Genomic DNA, 25,746 nt, shown 5'->3' on the forward strand with positions numbered 1-25,746 from the left:
CTCACATGCTGCTTACTTGGGAATTAGGAGCATTTTCTTAGAGAAATATTTCTATAGGTTACACGCTGGGCAGATAATGAGAGGGTTCATACATCAAATTACATTGTAAGATTTGTAAGTTGTATAAATACAGTTATTGTGGCTTTCAGCTTTCATTAATGCATTCATTGTGGTTTGTAAATGGTAGTTTATGTCTTAGACATAAACCCGGAAGCTGGGCAATTATGATTTACTCAATTATGAATAAACAAACATCGTTTAGCATAACGCATGGACCAATGGTGAATGTCAGAAAAAAATGAAAATGTACAGAAACATAAAATACAAGTAATTCTAGACTTACAACTACAATTGAGCCCAACATTTCTGTTGCTAAGTGAGACAGTTAAGTGAGTTTTGTCCCATTTTATGAGCTTTCTTGCCACAGTTGTCAAATGAATCGCTGCAGTTGTTTAGTTAGTAACACAGTTGTTAAGTGAACGTGGCTTCTTCACTGACTTTGCTTGTCAGAAGGTCGCAAAAGGTGATCGCATGGGCCACCAGGGGTGGGTTGCTGCCGGTTTTTACTACCGGTTTGCAACCTGTGCCAGACGCGCATTCCGTGTGTGCGCTGTTCAATATATACATGCCAAGAACAATTTACAGTGAACTGCGCACGTGCAGTCCAGTGGTGGGTTTCAAAAATTTTTAGAACTTCTTCTGTAGGTGTGACCTATGTTGTAGGAGTCGCTTGCCAGTCATGTGACTGGGTGGGAGTGGCTTGCCGCCCATGTGACCGGGTTGGGGTGGCTTGCCAGCCTTGTGGCTGTGGCCTGCTTTGTGGGAGTGGCTTGCCGACCATGGAACTGGGTGGGCATGGCCAACTTGGAAAATGTGGTGAAACTCATTTAACAACGCTCTTGCTTAGCAACCAAAATGTTGGCTCAGAAACTCTGGCATTTGAAGCACACAAGTCTTAAAGCTGTCAAGTTACCAGACCCTTGCACCCCTAACCCTTTAGAAAAAAAAAACCCAGGGGTGTTCAAACTTGAAAGCTTTAAGATTTGTGGACTTCAACTCCCAGAATTCCTCCTCTTGCTCTTCATCTTGATGATATGTGGTCGGGCGGGGGGGGAGGGAGCTGGAACTGGTTCTAAATAGCACTGTAGATTTGTGGAACCTCTTCTATAGAAGAGGTTAGAACTGGCAGGAACCCACCCCTGATACAGGGTCTCCTGCTTGAACAAGAGGGTTGGACTAGAAGGCCTCCAAGGTCCCTTCCAGCTCTATTCTGATTGATTGATCCCAGTGGTGGGTTCCTACCAGTTTGGACCGGTTCAGCTGAACAGGTAGTGGTTTGGCGGCCCGCGTCACTGGAACTGGCAGCGACCCAGGCCTGCCACGCCCCCAAACTGGTTCCCAGCTAATGGCACTGCCATCTTGTTTTTCAGTTCTTCACATGCACAGAAATTTTTAATTGCACAGTGCATGCACACGCAGCACCCATCAAGTGCCCGCGCAGCACCCATCAAGTGTGCAAACACAAGCAAACTGGCAGTAGTGCCTGCCGGAACCCGCCATAATTGATCCTCATGTATACTCTGAGCATAAATAATCCAGGTCACAAGATTAGAATTCTACAAATTCTAGAGTATCTCATCGCACATCTAGTTTCCTACAGCAGTTGCTAGAGGGGAGAGCCACAACGGAGCCAACGGTGCACAGCTTGGTTTGTCTGCCTCCATTTTAGTGTCCCACAAGGCTCTGATGTGTGTGTCCTCTGCTAACGAAAATGGAGCTGGGGAGGTCGCACACCCACCCTGACCACATCCACCCCAGCCCTCGAGGTCAAACACAACCCTGATGCAGCCCTCAGTGGAATCGAGCTTCACACCCCTGGTGGTATACATATGTCTACAATGGCAATTCTCGACTTACGACTGTAATGGAGCCTGCCCATTATGTGTCATCACCTGACCAGCCCTATTTTATGATCTATTTTTACAGTGATCATTAAGTAAATCCAGAACTGTTAAGCAACCACTGCAATTCTTAAGCAAACCCATTGTTTGCTATGGGGTGGTTTTGTCGAAAACCAGAAGTAAATGCCAGTTTTCAGCAAAAATAATAATAATGGTCAATTGTGAGTTATATGAGTGCAGGATATTGCAAAGCAGAAAGGTTACTGAATGCCCGAAAAGTCACATGACTGGGGGCAACTGCATCCAGAACTTCAGAACCAGATCGTAAGTACCTTTTTTTGGAACGGGTGTTTCTTGTCATTTTGACAAGTTGCTAAATGCTAAGGAAAGGACTACCTGTAGTTGCTAGCGGAGTTTGAAATATAATGTTGTGGCCTGCCAGCAGCCAGCAGAGCTGGCAGCAGATTCGGACAGTGACGAGGTTGGGGAGGAACATGGGTCAGTCCTGGAGTCTGGGGAAGGCTCTGATGAGGGCTCTGTGTCAGAGGGAGAGATGGGCCAGGGCCATATGCCAGTTATCAGCTGCCTTCAGAGTCAGACATCAGTGAGGCAGACGAACAGCTGGAGCCTGTCCCCAGTGCGCACATTCGCAGAGTTGCCAGACGAAGGGAAGAGGAGTCGACTTGGGAGTAAGGCCAGAAGTGGAAAATGAATGCCCCCCCAGAGGAAATAAGAGAGGAGTGAAAGGGGAGTGGAGTTTGCAGGAGACAATTAGTTCACTTCGTGACTCTCCGAGACTCCTTGCCAAGTTTTGCACATATCGACCTGGCAGTTCTCCTAGCCAGATAAGCTCTGTGATTGTAAATCCTCCCTTGAAAGGCTTCGCTGGATGTGAATGAGCAGAATTCACAGTATATTTATAAAAGGGGTTTTTGTGGGGACAAGGAGTTTGTTTAATGCTCGTGGAAAGCCTAGGCCAGAACATATAGCTCTACAGAATAGCGCCTAAGAGAGAAAGCATGCCATATGGCATTTTCGCTCTACATCCTCTCAAACCTGGAGAAACAGTCCTTAGGAAGTTTCTAAATAAATTTCCATGTGGAGGAAGGAAAGAGTGATGTATTGCTTACATATTTATCACTTTTGGCATATTGTTCTCCTGTATCACAATCCTAAACACTAAAAGGACTTCCTCAAAGGTTATCAGGTCCACGGATCTAGCAAACCAACACTACTGCTTCCTGAAAGTAAATTCAATTATTTCAGTATGATTAATGTCCCAAGATCTAATATTGTTTGTTAAGGTGTGCTTTTAAAAATGAGATTGCCTCATTTCCTTCTCTGTTTTTCTTCTGTGCAGCTTAATTATGCAGCTTAAGCCAATGCAGAGGTTGCTGCCAAAAATCTCATGATCTTTAAAAATTGTGAGAAGGAATACAGTTAATCCTTGACTTACAACAGTCACCCGTTTAGTGACCATTCAAAGTTAACATGGTACTGAAAAAAAGTGACTTGTGACCATTTTTTCATGCTTATGACCGTTGCAGCAACCCCATGGTCATTCGGTCAAAATTCAGGTGCTCGGCCACTGACTCATATTTATGACGGTTGCAGTGTCCACAAAGAAGTAGGTTGCTCCTGGTTCGGCACGGTTCAGCTGAACCGGTAGTGAAATTCAGGCCTGGGTTGCAGAACCGGCAGCGACCCGGCCTGCCATCCCCCCCGAACACTCACCGCCGCTGGGCTGCCCCCATTTTGGTTTTTAATGACTGCACCGGGGGGGGGGGTTTCCTGACAGTTCTAACCTCTTCTATAGAAGAGGTTCCACAAATCTACAGTGCCGTTTAGAACCGCTTCTAGCTCCCTCCCCCCGCCCGTCCACACATCATCAAGATGAAGAGCGAGAGGAGAATTCTGGGAGTTGAAGTCCACAAGTCTTAAAGCTGTCAAGTTTGAACACCCCTGGTTTTTTTTTCTAAAGGGTTAGGGGTGCAAGGGTCTCGTAACTTGACAGCTTTAAGACTTGTGTGCTTCAAATGCCAGAGTTCCTGAGCCAACATTTTGGTTGCTAAGCAAGAGCGTTGTTAAATGAGTTTCACCACATTTTACAAGTTGGCCATGCCCACCCAGTCACATGGTCGGCAAGCCACTCCCACAAAGCAGGCCACACCCACAGAAGAGGTTCTAAAAATTTTGAAACCCACCACTGCCCTGTATCCTTCCGAGGTTGGTAAAATGAAGACCAAGATTGTTGAGGGGAAGATGCCAAATCTGTAAGCTGCTTAGAGAGGGCTATGAAAGCACTTTGTAGCAGTATACAGGTCTAAGTGCTATTGCGATTGCTATTGCTATAAACAACTCCCCTTTACCAAGCATGCATATTGACCAAATAAATAAATAAACCAGAGCGTCTCCATCTTCCCCTTATTGTGCAATTTCTCCCTTGTCTTTATAAGCTTGCTACTGTCAAATAACGTATACAGGAATTCACTGAAGGGGGAGCAAAACTTCAAGATGACAGGTTTTGCCAAGAACAGCAGCCGGTGCTATTGCCTGAAGCTTTATCTATACTGAGCCGTGCTATTGAAATAAGCCAACTTGAAAGAAGAAAAAACTCACGCAGGAAAGGCTGAGAGAGAAGCTCCCCCCCCCAAAAAAAGGGAATAATGAATCTTGCCTTTTAAGAACAGCTTTAAAATTTCTATCCTCAGTTCGGTTCTTACATTATATCATTCGATTAAACACGGTCCTCAAGCCGTTTCTATAATGAGCAGAGAAAGGAATAATTTTGAGGAATTTAGGAGCCACAGCCGAACCCCGATCAAAGAAATTGGTTTACCTGGGCAAGAATTATAACCCGAGAAAAATAATGTCTCAGGAAACACCCTCTTTAGTTCCGTGGGAAGTTATCATCCAGCCCACTCCCAGAAAAATGAAATATCCTAGGAAATATTGAAAAGGCAGAATATTTCTCTGGATGTGAAAAGAAGCATGTTTTAAAAGACAGAATAGTTGCCTTTAGCTTCTTGCCCATCCCCACTTTGTCAATAGGCCCATTAAGAATAGCCAGGCTAGCCCACTTTACATAATAAAGACTTCAGCAGCAGCTACAGAAAGGCATGATTGGCCTTTTACTCCACATGGCATCTGAGAACTCATACCTGGATTCAAAACAGCCTAGAAAGTAGCTCCCTGCGTTGCCCCATGGGAGTCTGACAACCAATCAGAATACATTTCTTACACAGGAACAGGAAACAGAGAGGTGGGACTAAACAGGGTATAAAAAGCCTAGCAAGCCCCTTCCTCAGCCCTTCTCTTCTTCTCCACCTACATCAAAGCATGTGATGACCTTTTCTGTTCAGGACTCAAGCCACGTGGCCCTGTCCAACAATAAACCATCTTTCCAAGCAGCTTCCATGTCTCCAGTGTCGTCTTCTCCACTTGGAGCTGAACCCAGAAGGACATTTCTTTCAACAGTTCTCATGAAGATAATGGGGGTGGGGGGGTGGGGGGACCACCCATTCAGTCTCACAAGATTCTGTAACTTTATAATAAAAATAGCGTCAGCATCCATGACTTTGGTTTCTTAATCTGCTCTACATTGAAGAGATGACAGTTTCTGAATCCCAGAATACTTTCCTTTTCTTCTTTAAAATCAGTTGAAATCTTGCAAGCAGATGGGTGTATGCATTCTGGACTATGACTCTTATCATCTCCATCCCACTACATCAGGGATGGGTTCCTGACGGCATTACTGCCAGTTCGGCGTGCAAAAAATTTTGTGCACATGCTCCATTTCTACCTAAAAAGATCTGCCTATGCGCCCAACATTAGAAAAGGGGAAAAAACATTTTTGCAATGAAGATTGTTCTATGGCATGTGCAGAACAGATAATCAAGATGGTGCCGCGCAGGGTAGAACTGGTTCAGGTGCGTATCCGGCTGAGTTACTACCTACTCGGCCAAACCGGTAGGAACCCACCTCTGCGCTACATACATCGTTCCTGTAACATGCGTGATCAGATTCTCTCTCTCCGGGACTGTGGTTAATTAAAAAGAAAGAAATCCCTTTTTTTAAGGGGTGATATGATAGGAGTGTTCCAATATCTCAGGGGCTGCCACAAAGAAGACGGGGTCAACCTATCCTCCAAAGCATCTGAAGGCAGGAGGTGAAGCAATGAATGGAAACTAATCAAGGAGAGAAGCAACCTAGAACTCAGGAGACACTTCCTAACTGTTAAGAACAATTAATTAGTGGAACAACTTGTCTTCACAAGTTCTGGATGCGCCAACACTAGAGATTTTTAAGAAAAGATTGGATAACCATTTGACTGAAATTGTATTGGATCTCCTGCCTGAGCAGGAGGTTGGAGTAGAAGAAGGGACCTACCTCCAAGGTCCCTTCCAACTCTGTTATTATGTATTTTATTCTGTAATCTCAGACTCAGTATTCAAAGATTGATTTAACATGGAGAGACCTATCTTTTGATTAGGTTTATACAAGTAGTCTTCAACTTACAACCACAACTAAGCCCAACACTTCTGTTGCTAAGTGAGACATTTATTAAGTGAGTTTGACAACCTTTCTTGCTACAGTTATTAAGTGAATCACTGTAGTTACCATATTTTTGGGAGTATAAGATGCACCTTTTTCCCTCAAAAAAGAGGCTGAAAAACTGGGTGCGTCTTATACACTGAATACGGCCTCCCGAAGCCCCGCCCCTTCACCAAAATGGCTATGCATAGAGAGCTCTTGGGTGCTGGGGAGGGCAGAAATGAGCAAAAAACTGGCCAATTTTTTGCTCAATTTTACCCCTCCAGCCCCCAGGAGCATTCTATAAGCTTCCTAAAGGATCCATGCCCTTTTTTAAACCAAAAATGGGCCATTTTTTGTGCGTTTTGCCCCCCCCCCCCGGAGCACTCTGCAAGCCCCCTAAAGGCTATTCATGCCTTTTGGGGGGGGGGGAACAGCCATTTTCATACAAAAACGGACCGTTTTTGGGAGGTTTGCAGAGTGCAAAAACCTTTTTTTTACTTGTCTCTTCAAAACCTTGGTGTGTCTTATACTCCAGTGCATCTTATACTCCAAAAAATACAGTAAGTTAGTAACACAGTGGTTAAGTGAATCTGGCTCCCCATTGACTTTGTCAGAAGACCTCAAAAGGTGATCTCAGCACTGCAGAAGACTGCAACCGTCATAAACATATAAGTCAGTTGCCAAGCGTCTGAATTTTGATCGTGTGCCCATGGGGATGCTGCAATGGCCATAAGCAGTGGTGGGTTGCTCTGACCCTTGCTACCAGTACGCTGATGTCCGTGCACGCGCCTGACGTGTGCTGTGCATGCATGCGCAATCCACCGCCCCTGTGACACCCAGCTGCTTGTCAAGGCGTGCACAGTGTGCCTTTTGGCATAAATACAGCTCTAGAGCGCAGGTGGGTGGGGGGCAAACGAGCCACTGTACCGGTGCACTCTCAGCTGCTGCAGGCCACTCTCGGTACAGCCATACTGGTCACGACAGCCAGCAACCCACCACTGGTCATTAGTGTGAAAAATGGTCATAAATCCCTTCATTCAGTGCCACTGTAATTTTGAACAGTCATTAAATGAACTGTTGTGAGCCAAGGACAACCTCTACTTGTCTTCTCTTAGAGAAGTTTTCCGTTTTTTGGTTCCTTTTGCTTTTTCCTCCCAGCTTTTTCTTTCTCGTTTCTAAACATTCTGGTCATTTGCTATCTTCCATACAGATCAAAACCTCAGGGCTAATCATGAAAGGAGAAACGTGTTTTGGTTTCAGCTCTGATCACACAGCCAATACTTGAAGCCTTCTATCAGAACAACCTGAACTGGCCGTGTCCATTAGGGGAAAACATGAAATGGCTCAGTGCTTTATTCTGAGTTGAAAACCACTCTTGGTTCTGAAATAACATCATGTTCTGAGCGCAACACAGTCAAAACAGCCTAATTCAAGGTTAGAAGGCTGAGATCGTTTGCTATGACGACCATGACAGTCAAAATGAAATAAATGTTATGTTGCAACTTGAACAAAACTCTTAGAAACACCAGGAGTTTTTTTTTTCAAGCTTGGAACACTTGGAAGTAGCAGTTGTGAGCTTGAAATGTTTTGTACCACCTTGTTGCTGAGTTTGGCTTTTCACAGGGGAAGAGTGTTAGGGCTCTCAGCCATGTATTCAATTATTATATAACTGAGCTGAGAAAACCATAACTGAGAAAACTGGCAAAGCTTTTCTTAATGTTCACTGAGTGTCAGCGCTTCAGGATAGCCTGGGTTGGAAAATGGACATCCTAAGGGTTACAGGAATGATCCTTTATTATTGAAGTTTATAATAGCAGAATATCGAAATGCGGGGTCCTTGGTGGTTTCTTAGCTTAGTTGTTTTCATGCAGACCTTTGATTAGCAGTGGACTTATATACCGCTTCATAGGCCTTTCAGGTCTCTCTAAGCGGTTTACAGAGAGTCAGCATATTGCCCCCAACAATCTGGGTCCTCATTTTACCCACCTCGGAAGGATGGAAGGCTGAGTCAACCCTGAGCCGGTGAGATTTGAACCGCTGACCTGCTGATCTAGCAGTAGCCTGCAGTGCTGCATTTAACCACTGCGCCACCTTGGCTCTTTTACCCAACTAGGTAGCATCATCAGTGCTAGAAAGGAATGGGGTTTCTCTCTGTCTATGTACAAGTCGCTTACTCTGTCATTGTTGTGATAGTGTCCTTGACCGTTCCTTGATTAGGCTGTTCCTTACTCAGTTAATAGTTCCTTGTTTGTTTGCTACTTGGTTATTTATCTCTACTTATCTGTGTATTGATTGCTGATCAGAGGTGTAGTGATCTTCTAGATCTTTTATTGTCTCTTTTGAATGGCATGTAGACATTATTATCTCTATGTGCCTGTTGATGGATGGTTTATCAGAGTTCCAGGTTTTCAGGAATTCTCTAGTGTTTTTGAACTTAGCTTGATACTCAATGTTTCCCAGTTGAAACTATGGTGAAGTCTGTCCATGTGTTCTGCAATTAATAAGTTTTCAGACTCTGAGAGCAAACCCCACTCCCTTCTAGCACTGATGATATTACCTAGTTGGGTAATGAAATGCCTGCAAGAAAACCACCAAGTTCAGAGAGCAGCAAGGACCCCACAATTCAACCCTGAGCTAAAAAAATCCTCTTGTATTAGAACCTTGAAGTCCTTTTGGAGTTTCTTTCTGCTCCGTCACAATCAAGACAAAAATCATCTTGAGTTTCTTTCCCACGCTTTCCACTTTTCCGGGACTCAGCTCATCCAATTACCTCTATCTTCCTTTATGTGAAGAAAAGTGATTGGAACATTTAATTCCAACCTTAAACAAGCTTGGTGCATCCAAACACACAGCTTCCATTATTTAATTGGCTGCATTCTTGGTGCCTCACAGCAATGGCCCTACAGTTCAGACCTCCCTCCCCTCTGCACTGGTTTATTCTCTGTCCATTTTCAAAATGTCCCTTTGCCAGTGTAATTGTGTGTGTGTGTGTGCTGAGTAAGCTTCTCCCCTTTGTGTCTTGGCTACACCTGCATCTCCCTCCTGCTCCTACCTGTCTTGCCCTCTGTCATGCATTGCTGCTCTCAAGGAACAGGAGAAAAAGAGAAGAAAGTTCCGCAGGAAAAATGTGGCTTCTAAAGTATGTTGTTATTTTAAGCTACTGAGTCTCCTCCTTCTCATGCGCTCATGATGGTGCCATTATTTGCCTCTGGAGCCTTATCTGTGCAATCATCTGCTGCTGGAGTGGGAAAATGTGGTGTCACACACCAGTGCTTTGGCACTGTTGTACCGGGTAAAGCTACTCATAAAATCATCTGCTTTGTTCTTGTGATCTAAACATCATTTGCCAATTCAAAGTACTGTCTCTGGCTTTGGCACATCACAGCAAATTCTGTTCCTGCCTCTTTGCAGCTCACTTGGTGTTACCTGCTCAACCCTCACTTCTGCAACCAAATATGCACCAGCCATCGTGGCAATCCGCCATGCCAACACTCAGTTGGAGCCTCCATTCAGCGACCAAATCTATGGGCCTCTCTAATCTCTGAAGGAGGCCGGGAGAAGTGGAATGTGAAATTCTTTAGCCATCTGATAATGTGCAGAATAGCTTGAGGAAGATCTGGAAAAACCACATGCCTCTTTGTTGACCGAAATGAAATTAGGGGAGCTCCAAACGGACTCAGGCAGATAAGATCAAAGGGCCATTAATCCACACTGCTTTGGAAAGGCAGAATTCTCTAGCAGTGAAGCAACGATCCAGAGATCTCTCTGCAAATATCACCCATAACCCTTACAAAGCAAAAACCAGGCCTGGCTCAGAACAGTGCTGATGTCCATTGCAAATAAGACGTACGTGGGTAGAAATTTCACTCCCCTCTTGTTCGTCTGCACGCAGAAGGCATAACTGATTATTTCTTGCTGCTACACTGAGGATGTTGACCAGCGTTTTTCAAACTTGGCGATTTTAAGATGTGTGGACTTCAGCTCCCAGAATCCCACAGCCAGCGTGAGTTGAAGCCCACACATCTGAACTTTGTCAAATTAACAGAGTGTAACAGAGTAACTTCTCTCATTAAAGGGCTTCCCGGGTGCGCTGGATTACACTTCCCAAGAATTCCCATGGTGGTAGGGATGCTGGCTGAAGTTACAGTGGAGTAGCTACTGTAGGAAGTGTAAAACACACCCCTCTCCTACAAAATGAAATATTTTAGGAAATGTTAACAGGGCAGAATATTTTCCCCACCTTTGTAAATGGACCATTAAGGCCTGAGCCAGTCTATTCTACATAACGAAGATCTATCTCCTTCAGGCAGAGCCATAATAGGAATCCCAAAGCCCTTTCATTACATTATTACACAGTAAAAGTCAACCAAGCTTGGGACTCAAAAGACAACCTACAGAGTTGCCCCTGCATGGCCCCATGGGAGTCTGACAACCAATCAGAATACAAGCTCAAATTCAAAAGCCCAGAGAGGGCATAAAATCCAGGGACTCTCAGCATGTCTACCCTTTTTCTTCAAGATCTTCAAGGCATGTGATCACCTTTCTCCCCAAGGACCTCAAACCACGTGGTCATATCCACCATTAAAAACCATCTTTCCAAACAGGCTCCATGTTTCCAGTGTCTTTCTCCCCACTTGGAACTGAACCCAGATGGACATTTCTTCCAACACTACTACTCACACCTTTCCTTAAAATTTACTCAGGTAAAAGGAAGCCATTAATAAATAAAGATATTTCAAGGACACCCTCCTCCAGGTAGAATTGTCTGGCTGTAGGTGAATCCATGTAGTTCTCGACTTTCAACCAATTACTTGGTGACTGTTCAAAGTTACAATAGACCCCCTACAAAAGTTATTAGGACCCGAATTCAAAATTCCAAGGGCCGCCCCCGAGGTCATGTGATCACATTTTGGGCACTTGGCAACAAGCCTGCATTAATAGCTGTTTGTAGTGTTCTATGGTCCCATGACTGTGATTTATGACAGATTTAGGGCATTTACAAGATCGGTTTGCTTAATGACATAAAATTAGATTGGTCATGTGGGTGCATTGACTTACTACTGTTATAGCATACAATACAATAGAATGCAATACAATAGCAGAGTTGGAAGGGGCCTTGGAGGTCTTCTAGTCCAAACCCCCTGCCTAGGCAGGAAACCGTTTCAGACAGATGGCTATCCAACATCTTCTTAAAGACTTGCAGTGTTGGGGCATTCACAACTTCTGGAGGCAAGCTGTTCCACTGATTAATTGTTCTAACTGTCAGGAAATTTCTCCTCAGTTCTAAGTTGCTTCTCTCCTTGATTAGTTTCCACCCATTGCTTCTTGTTCTACCCTCAGGTGTCTTGGAGAATAGTTTGACTCCCTCTTCTTTGTGGCAACCACTGAGATATTGGAACACTGCTATCATGTCCCCCCTAGTCCTTCTTTCTATTCAACTAGACATACCCAGTTCCTGCAACCATTCTTCATATGTTTTAGTCTCCAGTCCCCTAATCATCTTTGTTGCTCTTCTCTGCACTCTTTCTAGAGTCTCCACATCTTTTCTACATTGTGGTGACCAAAACTGAATGCCGTATGCAGCCTAGAACTGTGTTGGCTTTTTGGCAGCTGCTGCACACTGCTGGCTCATATTTAAATGGTTGTCTACTAGGATTCCAAGTTCCCTATCACAGTTACTACTATTGAGCAAGGTACCACCTATACTGTACCTGTGCATTTCGTTTTTGTTGCCTAAATATAGAACCTTACTCTTTTCACTATTTAATTTCATTTTATTAGATAGTGCCCAATGTTCAAGTTTCAAGATCCTTCTGTATCTTAAGCCTATCTTCTGGAGTGTTGGCTATTCCTGCCAGCTTGGTGTCATCTGCAAATTTGATGAGTTCCCCATTTATTTCCTCATCCAAATCATTGATGAAGATGTTGAAGAGTACTGGGCCTAAAACAGAGCTTGGGGGTACTCCACTGCATACTTCCCTCCATGAAGATGCAGTTCCATTGAGGGCTACACGTTGAGTCCGGTTGGTCAGCCAGTTACAAATCCATCTGGTGGTATGCTGTCTAACCCTTCTACTTTATCTAGTAGTAGGTTATGGTCTACCTTATCAAATGCCTTACTGAAATCCAAGTAAACTATATCGACGGCATTCCTCTGGTCCACTAATTTTATCACATTATCAAAGAATGCAATAAGATTAATCTGGCATGATCTGTTTTTGACAAACCCATGTTGGCTTTTGGCTATTACTTTGTTTGCTTCTAGGTGTTTGTTAATTTGTTGCTTGATTATCTTTTCCAGAATTTTTCCTGGAATTGAGGTCAGGCTGATAGGTCTGTAGTTTCCAGGATCTATTTTTTCCCCTTTTTTGAAGATGGGAACCACATCAGCTCTTTTCCAGTCCTCTGGTAGTTCCCCCGTGCTCTAGGATCTCTGAAAGATACAGTTCAGTGGTTCTGAGATCTCAACTGCCAGTTCCTTCAGAGCCCTGGGGTGTAATCCATCTGGTCCTGGTGATTCGAACTCGTCTAGGGTAGACAGGTGCTCACTTACCATTTTCTTCCCTATTTCAACTTGTGCTCCTAATCTGATTTTGGTAGTGCTGTTTCTGATAAGTTGGACTGTTTTATGCCTTTGTGTAAAGACAGATGCAAAACATGAGTTAAATAGTTCTGCTTTCTCCCTGTTGCTTGTCACCTTCTTGCCACTTTCTCCCAGCAATGGACCAATTGTTTCCTTAACTTTTTTTCTTGTTTTTAACATGTTGGAAGAAGCTTTTTTGTGTGTTATTTTTTACTTTTGTGGCAAGCCTTTCTTCATTGTGAGCCTTAGCTTTCCTTACTTCATCTTTACAGGCTCGGGCTATTTGCTGATATTCTGCCTTAATTATGTCCCCCCCCCCCTTCCACTTTTGATACTTATCTTTTTTGTCTTTCAATTTGTCAGAGAGTTCTTTATGCAGCCGTGCTGGTTTCTTTTGGGAGCTGTTACTAGACTAGATTGTGCTAGACTGGGCTTTTGTAATCTCATTTTTCAAAATTTCCCAAGTTTCTTGAGTTGTTTTCCCCTTGAGGATTCTCATCCATGGAATTTTTCCCAAGCTGTCTCTAAGTTTATTGAAATTAGCTCTCTTAAAGTCCAAGACTCTAGTTTCACTTTGTTCTACTACTTGTATTTGCATAATGTTGAATTCCAATATTGCATGGTCACTTGCCCCCAGGGTTCCTGTGGTTTCAACACCTTCTATCATTTCCTCTCTGTTAGTGAGAATTAAGTCCAATATGGCTGATCCCCTTGTTCCCTTCTCTACTTTTTGGGAAACAAAGTTGTCTACTAGGTTTGTTAGGAACCAGTTGGATCTTCCACTTGGTGCAGAGTTTGTTTCCCAGTTGATGACAGGGTAGTTAAAATCCCCCACTACTATTGTGGTGTGCTTCCTACACACCTTAGTTAGCTGACTAGCAAAAAGTTCATCTACTTCATCTGCCTGGTTGGGTGGCCTGTAGTATAGACCTATGGCAATGTCGTCCCCCTCCCAACCTTTAATATTGACCCAAATGCATTCAAGATAGTTCTCATCATTGTTGTGCTCTATTTCTGTAGAGAGGTAATTATTTCTTATATATAGTGCAACTCCACCTCCTCTTTTATTTGGTCTATTTCTTTTAAATAATTTAAATCCTTCTAGCTGTATGTTCCATTTGTCGGTTTCATCCCACCAAGTTTTTGTAATGGCAACAAATCCTTGAAAACCTCATGTGAAAGTCAATCCACGTCAAATAGAATAGATCAGGGCAGGGGTGAAATTCAATTTTTTTTACTACCGGTTCTGTGGGCGTGGCTTCGTGGGCATGGTGTGGCTTCATGGGTGTGGCTTGGTGGGTATAGCAAGGGAAGGCTACTGAAAAATCTCCATTCCCACCCCACTCCAGGGGAAGGATACTGAAAAATCTCCATTCCTACCTCACTCTGCGGCCAGCCAGAGGTGGCATTTGCCGGTTCTCTGAACTACTCAAAATTTCTGCTACCGGTTCTCCAGAGCCTGTTAGAACCTGCTGGATTTCACCCTTGGACCAGGGGCATCAAACTCAATTTCCTCAAGGTTCATCAGACCTCGGGGTGGGTGGGGATGGGCGTGGCCAGGGTGGGCATGGCCAGCTCGATGTCACTCATCAAGACTAGGTTTTTGGCTGCGCCACCCTCCTGTAGCCCTCTACCAGCAAAAATAGGAGGGCCATGCATGGCCAGCCCAGACCGGCTCTTTGATGTTTCCAAAGGGTGGTGGTGTCAATGGGCCAGATCTAAACACTCTGTGGGCCGAATCTGGCCCCCTGGTCCTTGAGTTTGGCACCCCAATAGACTATTCAAGCTATATGCCTGAAGTATAGAGAGTGTAGACTTTGCCTTATGTAGCAGAATCAAAGCTGTGTATCTGGAAAAGGAAATGTTGTTTGACAGATGGTGGTTATGAGAAGGTGTCAAACAATTTTTTTTTAATTGTTCCTTCTTTTTTTTAAAAAAAACACCATTCTTTCATTCTCAGACTTTAGCCATCCCGTAACAGCAAGACACATCCTCCTGCTTTTGTATAGATTGAATTGAATTGAATTCAATTTATTATATTTCTATGCCGCCCTATTCCCAGAAGGGACTCAGGGCGGCTCACAAACCAAGTCAAGGGGGGGGGGGGGGGGATACAAATAGGAAAAAAAAGACATGGACAAAACAATACCACAATTTAAAAACACTCAACAGCCACACCATTCGAGCGGGGACAAGAACTCATCAGCCCCAGGCCTGTCGGAACAGCCAGGTTTTAAGGGCTTTGCGGAAAGCCTGGAGGGTGGTGAGGGTCCGAATCTCCACGGGGAGCTCGTTCCAGAGGGGCGGAGCAGCCACAGAGAAGGCCCTCCTCTGGGTGGTCGCCAGTCGGCATTGGCCAGTGGATGGAATTCGGAGGAGGCCTAATCTGTGGGATCTAATCGGTCTGTTGGAGGTAATTGGCAGATGGAACGGGTTGAGGGATAACCCTAAAATCGTTCTTTTGAATTCATCCTTGTTTGCTGCCAGTTGGGGAAATGAACACAAAAGTTAAAATAAAGGCAGGCTCTGAAGATGGATGAACTTCTCTTCTCTCAGAAAAGTACCTTATTCCAAGGCCAGTCCTCCAGATAAACTGGAATACAACTCCCATCTTCTCTACCCAGAAAGGCCAGTCGGCTAGAGCAAGGGTCTCCAACCTCGGCAACTTTAAGCCTGGAGGACTTCAACTCCCAGAATTTGCTGGCTGGGGAATTCTGGGAATTGAAGTCCTCCAGGCTTAAAGTTGCCAAGGTTAGAGAGCCCTGTGCTAGAGGATGATGGGAATACCGGATCTGTTTCGTTACCCTTGGGCATTTGTTCACTCACAGCAGTCTTTTTCTCCTTGAGATGTGAAAATATTAAGAATTCTTGAAACTATCAGGCTTTGCTACGTAGCTGGACGATGCATCGACCGCATCCTGTTACAACACGGCAGCTTGGAGTGATGAAGGAAAAATTCACCTGGTGCCTGTGCGCCAGATATGTCCTTGCGGGCCCATCTACCTTACAGGGTTATGGTTGAGACTGATTAAATAAGAGGAGACAACCCTCCCCAAGTACGTGACCCGTCAAAACCGCGGTCCACAAAAGCGCGATCGACAAAAGCGCGCATTTGACGTCATCACAGCGCGACAAAAAAAATTAAAAATTGAAATAAAAATTAAATTAAAGCAAGCCGATTCACATAAAGGTAAGGGTTAGATTTAGGGTTAGGTTTGGGGGGGTTAGGGTAAGGTTTTCGCTTTATTTTTACATTTTTCGATCACAGTGCGATGTTTTCGTCGCGCTGTGATGATGTCAAATGCGCGCTTTCGTCGACCGTGATTTTGTCGTCCGCGGTTTTGTGGTGGAACCCCCAAGTAACCTTCAACCCTTTAAGGGAAAAGCAGATTATTCTAGGAAAACCAACTTGGAAAAACCGAAATCTGGCGTAGTATAACCCAGTTTCTCTTGCTGCCCCCTCCAGGCGAAGTACTTGTAAAAAGCCCCATCCTTACCGTAGCTGTTCCCCTGTCAGAAGAACCTCAGCCATGCACTCCAGCTCAGCTGCCCTCTGTTGCAAGGTGCCCAAGCTATTTTCTTCCATTGCTGCAAACAGCCTGGCCAGAAACAAACACAGATACACACACACATACAAAAACAAAAGGAGAAGATGAAAGGCGCGCTGAAGATCATCTGGATGCCCCTTTCAGCATCCCAAAAGCTTGCAGATGCTCCTCTTTCAGCCTTCTGACTTTTAAGCTCAACCTTCACTGTCTATAACCCAGATCCTCTTTAGAATGGTGTCAAAAGGATGCAAGCACCACCTCCGGGCAATCCGGAGCGGCGTCCTTGAACGGGAAGCTTTAAGACTTCCAGGCGAGGCCTTGATGTGGCTTGGAAGGCAACCGGGCACATGGCTGCGTCTCCTCCCCTTGTCAACTTGCTTCTCCGGCCGCCTCCTCCGCGGAGCCTATTCTGCGCCTCCCCCCCCCTCTTTTTTAAAAAAAATATTTCTAAAATTACCAATTCTTCTGGAGCAGAAACAAGGCTTTTTGCTCGATCGCTGGCGATCCTTGCGATTTTAAGCAAGCTTCTCAGCGCTTTCCTTCCCCTGGAACCCCGAGAAGCGCTTCTCTGGGACCCGCCGCTTCCTCGGCTGCGCTCACCCCACCCGCTGGACCCGGGCAGTGTCTCCAGTGCGGAGACACCCACCCAGCCACCCCCTTGCACTCCCGATGCGCGCAGCTCTCTGGATCCCTTGAGCTCGCACCGCCTCGGCCGCGGAAAGGCACGCCTCCCCTCCCCAGCTGCAAAGGACAACAAAACCAAGCAGCCACCCACCCCATGCACTGGCCACCCCCCTCCCCCCAAAAAGACAACCTGACATTGGGCAAAGCGACGGGGGTCGGGTGGCCAAGGGGAGAATCCTAACCTGCGAGGTTGCCACCCACCCACCCTGTTTTTTCAAGCGGACTCACCTGGCCCGGGAAAGTGGCGGCTTCCCCCAGGGCGATCCAAAGGGAGAAGAAGATTCCCCCGCAGGCTTCCTTGTTGTGGTGTGACAGGCAGGCTGCGAAGGACACGTGGTTGCAGCAAAGCGCAGCCTGGCCAGCAGCGTCCCCCTCCGTCCGGCCCGGCGGCGAGGGGCTTCGCTGGGGCCGAAGAAGGCATGCGCTCAAGAGCGGCGGCGGCGGTGGCGGTGGCACCGGGGAGCCAATTCGCCTCGAGGTCCGGGCGGGGAGGGGCGCTGGGAAGCATGGGGAGGAGGGAGGGAGGGAAGGGAGGAGGAGGAGGAGGAGGAGGGCGGGTGGGAAACAATCGCGCCGCGGTTAGCAACACCTTCCGAGCCGCCGAAGCGGGCAAGTGACTGGAAGGGGGGTGTTTCTGAAGCGCGCCCCCTCCCCTCCCCTGCTTCAGTTTTTCCTGTTCTTCTCCTTCTTACAGTAAAGCAAATTACTGCCAACCTGCCTTCCATTGAGGACCTGTATCCTGCACGAGTCAAAAAGAGGGCTGACCCCTTTAAAGACCCCCTCGCATCCTGGACATAAATTGCTTCAACTCCTACCCTCAAAACGACGCTATAGAGCACTGCACACCAAGACAACTAGACACAAGGACAGTTTTTTCCCCCTCTGCTAAACAAATAATTCCCTCACCACCGTCAAACCATTCACTAAGGCTGCACTACTATTACTATTAGTCTTCTCATCGTTCCCATCTCCTCCCACTTATGACTGCAGGACTGTAACTTTGTGGCTTGTATCTTTATGATTTATATTGATATTGTTTCCTGATTGCTTATTTGTACCCTATGACTATCATTAAGTGCTTTTTTACCTTATGATTCTTGACAAATGTATCTTGTCTTTTTGTGTACGTTGAGAGCATATACACCAAAGACAAATTCCTTGTGTGTCCAATCACACTTGTCCAATAAAGAATTCTATCTATCTTTATCTATCTATCTATCTATCTATCTATCTATCTATCTATCTATCTATCTATCTATCTATCTATCTATCATCTATCTATCTTCCTCCTCCTCCTCCTGCCCCCCCCCCCAAAGGAGGAGGGTTGGAAGTGCCCCAAAGGGAAATCGATAAGAAGCCATTTGCAGCGGGATCCTCATTTAAAGTTGCACACAGATTCCTCCCCCTCTCCACCCCTGGCCCAATCTTTGGGTCAAGCCGAGAGGCTTCCTGGATCTTGGCTGGCTTGCACCACTGCTGGCAGTTCTTTTGCAGAGCAGAAAGGATTTTTAAAAAAACACCGAAGCCTTTTCCTTGCTCGGGGTGCTTCGTTTCCCATTCGGTTTGGCTTGCGTTGTCTGGTTGCTGCAGGGGAAATAGACATGAGGGATGGTGCAAAACAGCGAGCTTGTATATGGCTTGTATGAGAACCAGGGCTGTGAGGTGCTTTGGTTAGAGAAGGATCGTTCATCTTTCTTTTCACAAGCTCGTAGTAGAGGTAGTGCTCCCACCTCCCTGTTTTAGACTCCGGAGGCCCAGTTAGGTCAGTGAGACTGATCCCAAGGAATTGAGTGAGCTTCTAAGGCTTGGGGTGGATTCGAATCTGGGTCTCCTTAATCCGGGTTCAACACCCTTAACCAAATGTGACAAATAGAAATAAAATAAATCCTGCCAACAAAAGTGTGTATATGGTTTTCCCAGTTGCAATGTATGGCTGTGAAAGTTGGACCATAAGAAAGGCTGAGCCCAAAGAATTGAGGCCTTTGAACTATGATGCTGGAGAAAACTCCTACGAGTCCCTTGGACTGCAAGGTGATCCAACCATTCAGTCCTGGAGGAGATCAACCCTGACTGCTCTTTAGAAGGCCAGATCCTGAAGATGAAACTCAAATACTTTGGCCACCTAATGAGAAGGAAGAACTCACTGGAGAAGAGCCTCATGCTCGGAAAGATTGAGGGCAAAAGATGAAGGGGACAACAGAGAAGGAGGTGGCTGGATGGAGTCACTGAAGCAGTCGGCAGGAGCTTAAATGGACTCCAAAGGATGTTAGAGGACCGGAAGCCCTGGAGGAACATTGTCCATGAGGTCACATTAGGTCAGACAGGACTTTGCAACTAATAACAACAACTATTTAAGATAATGGATCAGGGGACAACTGAGGGCAAAATGATTGACGGCAAAAGAAGGGAAGGATTGAGGGCAAAAGATGAAGGGGACGACAGAGAAGGAGGTGGCTGGATGGAGTCACTGAAGCAGTAGGCGTGAGCTTAAATGGACTCCAGAGGATGGTAGAGGGCAGGGAGGCCTGGAGGAACGTTGTCCATGGGGTCCTGTGGACATGACTTCGCAACTAACAACAACAATCTACGTCTTTCAACAGTTCATTTAGTGACTGTCCAAAGTGACTTCTGACCATTTTTAAGTCACAGCCTTTGTAGCATCCCCATGATCACACGATCAAAATTCAGATGCTTGGTGGTTCATACTTATGACCCTTGCTGTGTTCCAGGGTCATGTGATCACCTTTTGCAACCTTCTGACAAGCAAAATCAAATGGGGAAGCCAGATTCACTTAACAACTGAGTTATCGACTGCAGTAATGTACTTAACAACTGTAGCCAGAAAGGTCGTAAAATGGAGCAAGACTAACTTAACAAATGTCTCACTTAACAACCAAAATGTTGGGCCTGATTGTGGTCGTAAATTGAGAGCTACCTGTACTTTGTAGGAAACTAAGCATTATTTCTCCAAAAGAGCCAAGTTGGTGGTGTAGTTAATGGGACAAGCCAGGGTCTAGTCAAGTATCATTTCTCAACCTTGGCAACGTTAAGATGGGTGGACTTCAAATCCCAGAATTCTCGTTGGCTGGAGAATTCTGGGATTTGAAGTCCACCCATCTTAATGTTGCCAAGGTTGAGAAACACTGGCCAGTTGCTTTCTCTTCCCCACCCTACCTCACAGGGTTGTTGTCGGCAAAAAGAGGAGAAACGATCAAGCTACGTATCCTGGCCAGTGCTGCTGTACATAAAGCAGAATAGAAATCTAATAAATAGGTGTTTTTCTGGCATGGAAGGATTTCATTGCTTGGATAAAAATCTCCTTCATCTCAGGTTGATTTCTGGTAACACGGGGTGGGGAATCTTGGCCCTTTTATGAGCTGAGCATGGCTGGCTCAGGAATTCTGGAAGTCCACAAGTCATAATAGGGCCTAGGTTCCTCAACCCTGAGGTAACCACATGGACACATTAATGAGCAATGAGAGGTCTTTATTTAGTTTATATGGCTGCCCATTTCACATGCAGTTTTGCTGCTGCTTCTGTCACGGATGCTTTTCAAGCTTTCAAACAATATGTGGGTGTGGAAGCCCACAACTGAAAAACAAACTTGGAAGTGGCAGGGGAAGAGAACATTTAAAATGTCCCCAGTGCATCCGTAGGGGAGAAGCAATGGAACAGTGATGTGAAATGTGGGCATCAGCTTCATTCTAAGCCTCTGTCCCTTCTTATCAAGAAATCTATATCTCAAGCTAAACCTGCTATTAAGCAATTTAAAAAAAAAACCTTCAGAAACCACTTACTTTAACTTTCCAGTTTAGTCTACAGTCTAGATTAGATGTGGGGAGGGACAGACAAATCTAATAAATAAAATTCCTACCAGTCTCCCACCCAAGTACCATGGGATCGGAACCTGTTTAGCTTTCTGAAATCTGAAAAAAGTTATCTGTACACTCTGCTTGAGAGACCGCCTGCTGCCAATTACCTCCACCAGACCAATTAGATCGCACAGAGCAGGCCTCCTCCGAATTCCATCCGCCGGCCAGTGTCGACTGGCGACTACCCGGAGGAGAGCCTTCTCTGTGGCTGCTCCGACCCTCTGGAACGAACTCCCCGTGGAGATTCGCACCCTCACCACCCTCCAGGCCTTCCGCATAGCCCTTAAAACCTGGCTGTTCCGACAGGCCTGGGGCTAAAGAATCGTTGCCCCTATCTCGAATGGTATGATTGTTGTGTTTTTTAAATTATGTATTGTTTTGTGTTGTTGTTAACTGTCTGTATCTCCCTTCCCTTGTTTGAGTTGTGAGCCGCCCTGAGTCCCTTCAGGGAAAAGGGCGGCATACAAATGAAATAAAACTCTAGAAAAAAACAACAACTCTAAACTCTGCTACCTAGCTGAAGACCTCTTGAAAGCAGCTTTAAACAAAAAATGTTCAGGTTTTTTTCCCCTTGATAATTCTCAAAGTTTGATTAACAGCCACCGTCAATGTGGAGGCTTGTTTACAGGTTTTGCATTTTGTGAAGTTAATCTCCTGGTAGTTCTTGCCCAAGATTTCCAGCTCAACGTTTTCATTGTCGTGTATGTCAAATCATCTACAAATTCCCAAAACGAAAAGAAAAGAGGAGAGTATGGAGAAAAGTCTTTAGCCTACAGTACTCCAGTCCAGAGGCTTTTATTGGTTTTTAAGAGAGTAACAGACTTTACTGTATAGCTTTAAAATCACAGCATGGTGTCAATTTACACTATATTAACTAAATAGGGTTCTTAAGTGAGCTTTTCGGTAATTAAAAAATCCTGGATGAAGTGTCACATTCTATGTATCAAATACTATTTCATTCTTATCTATTCCTAATATGGTAAATAACTAATAGATAATATTGTCCTTTTACTAATGGCTTTGGTATGTTAATGGTTTTTTTCTTTCTCCTTAAACATTAAAGAAACATTAAATTAACCTTCAAAAGTTACCAAATGTTTTTAAAAATGTAATATGTATGATATATGGGGGGAAAAAGAGGCTCCTTGGATGAGAAGTGAAACACTTCCAAAAAAAACAAGGAAGTCCAGTTGCCTTTGCAAAAAGCACCTTTGGGGTTTCAGAATTGACCCCATTCTGGTTTCTGGAAAGTAAACGTAAAGGAAGTATAATGGTATGTGAGAATGACCTTGGAAAACTGGGCAAAGGGATTCTGGCAAGGGAACAGTCAGATAAACAAGACTGAAGTTGGCCTTGCAGGACATACTGTATCAGATAAGAAACACAACCAGATCAGCTTACTTTATTGTAAAGTTACACTGACGGAATCTTGCAAATCTGAAAGTTGTGTTTCTCTTCTCCCCCATTTCCTTTACAGGCTCCCAAAAGTAGGGATGGTCTCTCCTGAGCCTCTTGCCCAGTCCACTATCCAGCTACAGGCTGGGGTCCTCAAACTTTTGAAACTGGGGGCCAATTCACGGTCCCTCAGACTGTTGGAGGGCCAGACCGGCTGGGTGGGCGTGCCTAGGTGGTCATGTGACTGGGACTGGGTGAGCATGGCTATGTCATGTGATTAGGTGGGGTGTGGCCAGTTTAACAGTCCATTGAACAATGCACACAAATGAAACTTTAGTTTATTTTGCTCCTGGGGGTGTTTTATTTGCTTTTGTTTGCATGTTGCTCTTTTGGTTGCCTCTTCTTTTTACTAGATCATTTTTTCAGTTGTTTAGAAGTTTAGTGGTCCACTTCAGGAAACTCAGTTTTGCAGCAATTCTTCTCAGCCCCAAGGAGCTTCAGAAATCTCTCTCTCTCTTTGTCCCTCTCTCTCTCTCTGTCCCTCCCCCCCCCCGTCTCTCTTTCTCTCTGTCTACCTATCCCTCTTTATCTTTTGGAGGTGAGGGAGGCCAAAAACAGCTCTCTTTTTTTTTTTTTAGCAAAAACGGGCTGTTTTGCTCATTTTTGCCCCCCCCCCCCGGGGTGTCTATGTGCCCCGTTTTTCACCCCACCACACCTCCAAAATGTCTCTGCCGGCCAAATGCGTTGGCCTTACCTTTCAGTTCCAACCTGCAGGGCTCGGAAGGTAAGTCCTGCAGTCAGCCTCAGGGTGGGCGGGGTGATGTGGGCGGGGGAGGCCTTGTGGTCCTGCGCAGGCTAGATTAATGGATTCAGCGGGCCACATGTGGTCCGTGGGCCGTAATTTGAGGATTCATGCTATATGCTGTCTCTTATCTGATTGTTCCCTTGACAATGTCTCTTGACCTAGTCTGCCAAGGCCATCCACACATATTACAGAAGGGAAGAAATGCTTTTCGGATTTGCAAGATTCTGTTACTGTAACCTTATAATAAAGGCAGTTTTATTCTCATAGTTTGGCTTCTTGTCTGGATTACCTCAAAAGGCTGACAGTTACCCAGGAGAGGATCTGTTGGGTTTTTCCTCTTTCATAGGTTAAGGGTAGGAAGGAATTGAAAAGAGGTTTTTTTTCCTGCCTTTTGAAATCTGCTGCCTTTGGGGATTCATAAGGCCCTATGAGCACTTGAAGAGAAGGAATGGAATTAGTTTTTAGCAATATTTAAGTAATGTTATTTGTGAGCTGGAATTTTTTTCCTATGATTTGGAACGTTACTGTTAATTTTTGAAGTAGAAGGGAGTACAAGGAATACAGTAAATAAGTCAACATTTATTTATTTATTTTCCTTCTGAAGAGCCTACAGCATCTTACAAAAGAAGCAAGAAAATGACCTGGAATGAAACCGTGAAGATTGCTGTCTTGCTGTGTCCATAAAAGGCTACAGAAATGAAATAAGGTTCATTAAAATAAAGAAGCAGTCTACAGTTATGTCCTGTAACAGAGCGCTAGCTACTGTGCAAACGTGTGAATGAATAAAAACCTCACTTCTCATTTGAAGTGAGATTGTGTCTCTCACAGAAGGCAGCTCCCGAGTTGAAGTGTTGCAATCCATCATCGACAGGGCTCTGCTTTTAATCATCCCACTGCAAGACTCATCCAACCACAGGCCCAAGAGCAGGTCACACACCTCTGAGCTTAGGTGACCCTGCGGAGTGGGTCTCATAAAAACCTGAAGCCTGAGCAACCAGTTCCACTTGTTCCATAAGTGGAAGATAAACCTTAAACCAGTGATGGCTAACCTTTTCCGGACCGAGTGCCCAAATTCTGTGTGTAAATGTGTGTGCATGTGCCCTAACCCCCAAAATGCAATGCACCCCCGTGCATGCACATGCAACTCTCCACGTGCCACTAGCCCCACCTCCCGCACATACATGTGCGACCCCCACACCCCACCCTGCGCATGTTTACACCTCCACATGTGCTCCGCCCTGTGCATCCACGCGCAACCTCCCCCCATGCGCTCCACCCCCCACGCACCTGCACATGACCCCCCCATACCCCTGCAAAATGGTTGCAAAATTGGATGTGGTTACAAGGTGACCCACTTGATGGGCGCAGTCACATGGTGACCCACTTTCTGACCATTAGTGGCAAGTTGAGAATTAACTCTAAAAGTCATTCAAGCGCCTTCTCAAACATGATCCCTCTAATGCCTTTGCAACCATATACAAATCTTACCATTACTTCCCTGATGGGATATTTTCCTGGTCGGGCAACGTTCAAATCCTGTAAATGCAACCTATTCTGGTTTATTTGATAAACCTCAAACAAACCATAGTTTAATGCATGATGCACATTTTTTTTTCCTAGACTGAGAGCTGCCGGGAGCTACATCACAGAAGAAATTCCTTAAAACTGCAAATTTAATTTCCATGCAACTAAAAGTAAGTGTTAATACGATCTCTCCGCATTAGTATGTGTAATAGGTTTCCATTAAACATTACAATTGGGTAACTTTTGGAGGTCCTTGCAAAGCACATCACACTTTCAAGAGCTGGGATTTCAAATGGTGCATCTCTGATATAATGTCCAGCATTAATGCAGAAGTGGTATTCAGCCGGTTTGGACCAGTTCATCCAAAACGATAGTGGAATTTATGGGTGATTCCCCCTCCCAGCTCTACGCTGTCCTATTTAGGCAAGTTTTCAAGCCGCATGCATGAGGGCAAGCTGCACGTATGATCAAAGTGCATGCGCCAAAAACTGAGTGCATGCGTGCACAGGGCGTGTGCACTCACATTTACAAACAGGTAGGGAAAGTAAATGAATATCATCCCTGCATTAAGGATGGCATGTATTGAATGTTGCCCTGTTAACATACACATTGGCCATGAGCTTGCACAGGATGGGAGTAAGGCAGAAGACCTTGATCACAATTAGCTTCTTTCCCTGGGTTCCTTGTTTTGTCTAAATCTTGCAGTGGGTTATTATTTTGTGATTCATCTTCTCTTCTGGCCTATAGGCACAAAGACAGGAGATTAGAGTAGCGTAAGCAAAGCTAAGCTTTGACCCTGTTCAACTCACTCTTGTGAGAGAACAATCTATGGTAGCAAAAAATCAGAAGGAATTTGTTAGGATCTTTTCTAGCTGACACATTTTATAAAGTATAGGCA

The 25,746-nt window shown here is 45.1% G+C and overlaps 1 protein-coding gene across 3 annotated transcripts in view; it reads right to left on the bottom strand.

Moving 5' to 3' along the window:
* The window catches only part of DEPTOR (DEP domain containing MTOR interacting protein), a 94,892-nt gene extending 77,172 nt beyond the window's left edge, over nucleotides 1-17,720 (bottom strand). Inside the window, exons 1-2 of one of the 3 annotated variants that reach the window (XM_087706736.1) lie at nucleotides 17,481-17,720; nucleotides 16,518-16,608 (exon numbers count right to left, since the gene is read on the bottom strand). In XM_087706736.1, the coding sequence (XP_087562862.1) occupies nucleotides 16,518-16,608; nucleotides 17,481-17,673 (284 nt within the window). In that variant the 5' untranslated portion in view covers nucleotides 17,674-17,720. Of the gene's footprint in view, nucleotides 1-16,517; nucleotides 16,620-17,025; nucleotides 17,150-17,480 lie in introns of those variants that run through there. The other 2 variants (XM_087706734.1, XM_087706735.1) reach the window with 2 other exon arrangements.
* Between the last annotated feature and the right edge of the window lie 8,026 nt (nucleotides 17,721-25,746).

The sequence above is a fragment of the Thamnophis sirtalis genome, unplaced genomic scaffold (genome assembly GCF_051295495.1).
Source record: "Thamnophis sirtalis isolate CommonGarterSnake01/CBP01778 unplaced genomic scaffold, rThaSir2_p1.2 scaffold_2, whole genome shotgun sequence".
Lineage (NCBI taxonomy): Eukaryota > Metazoa > Chordata > Lepidosauria > Squamata > Natricidae > Thamnophis > Thamnophis sirtalis.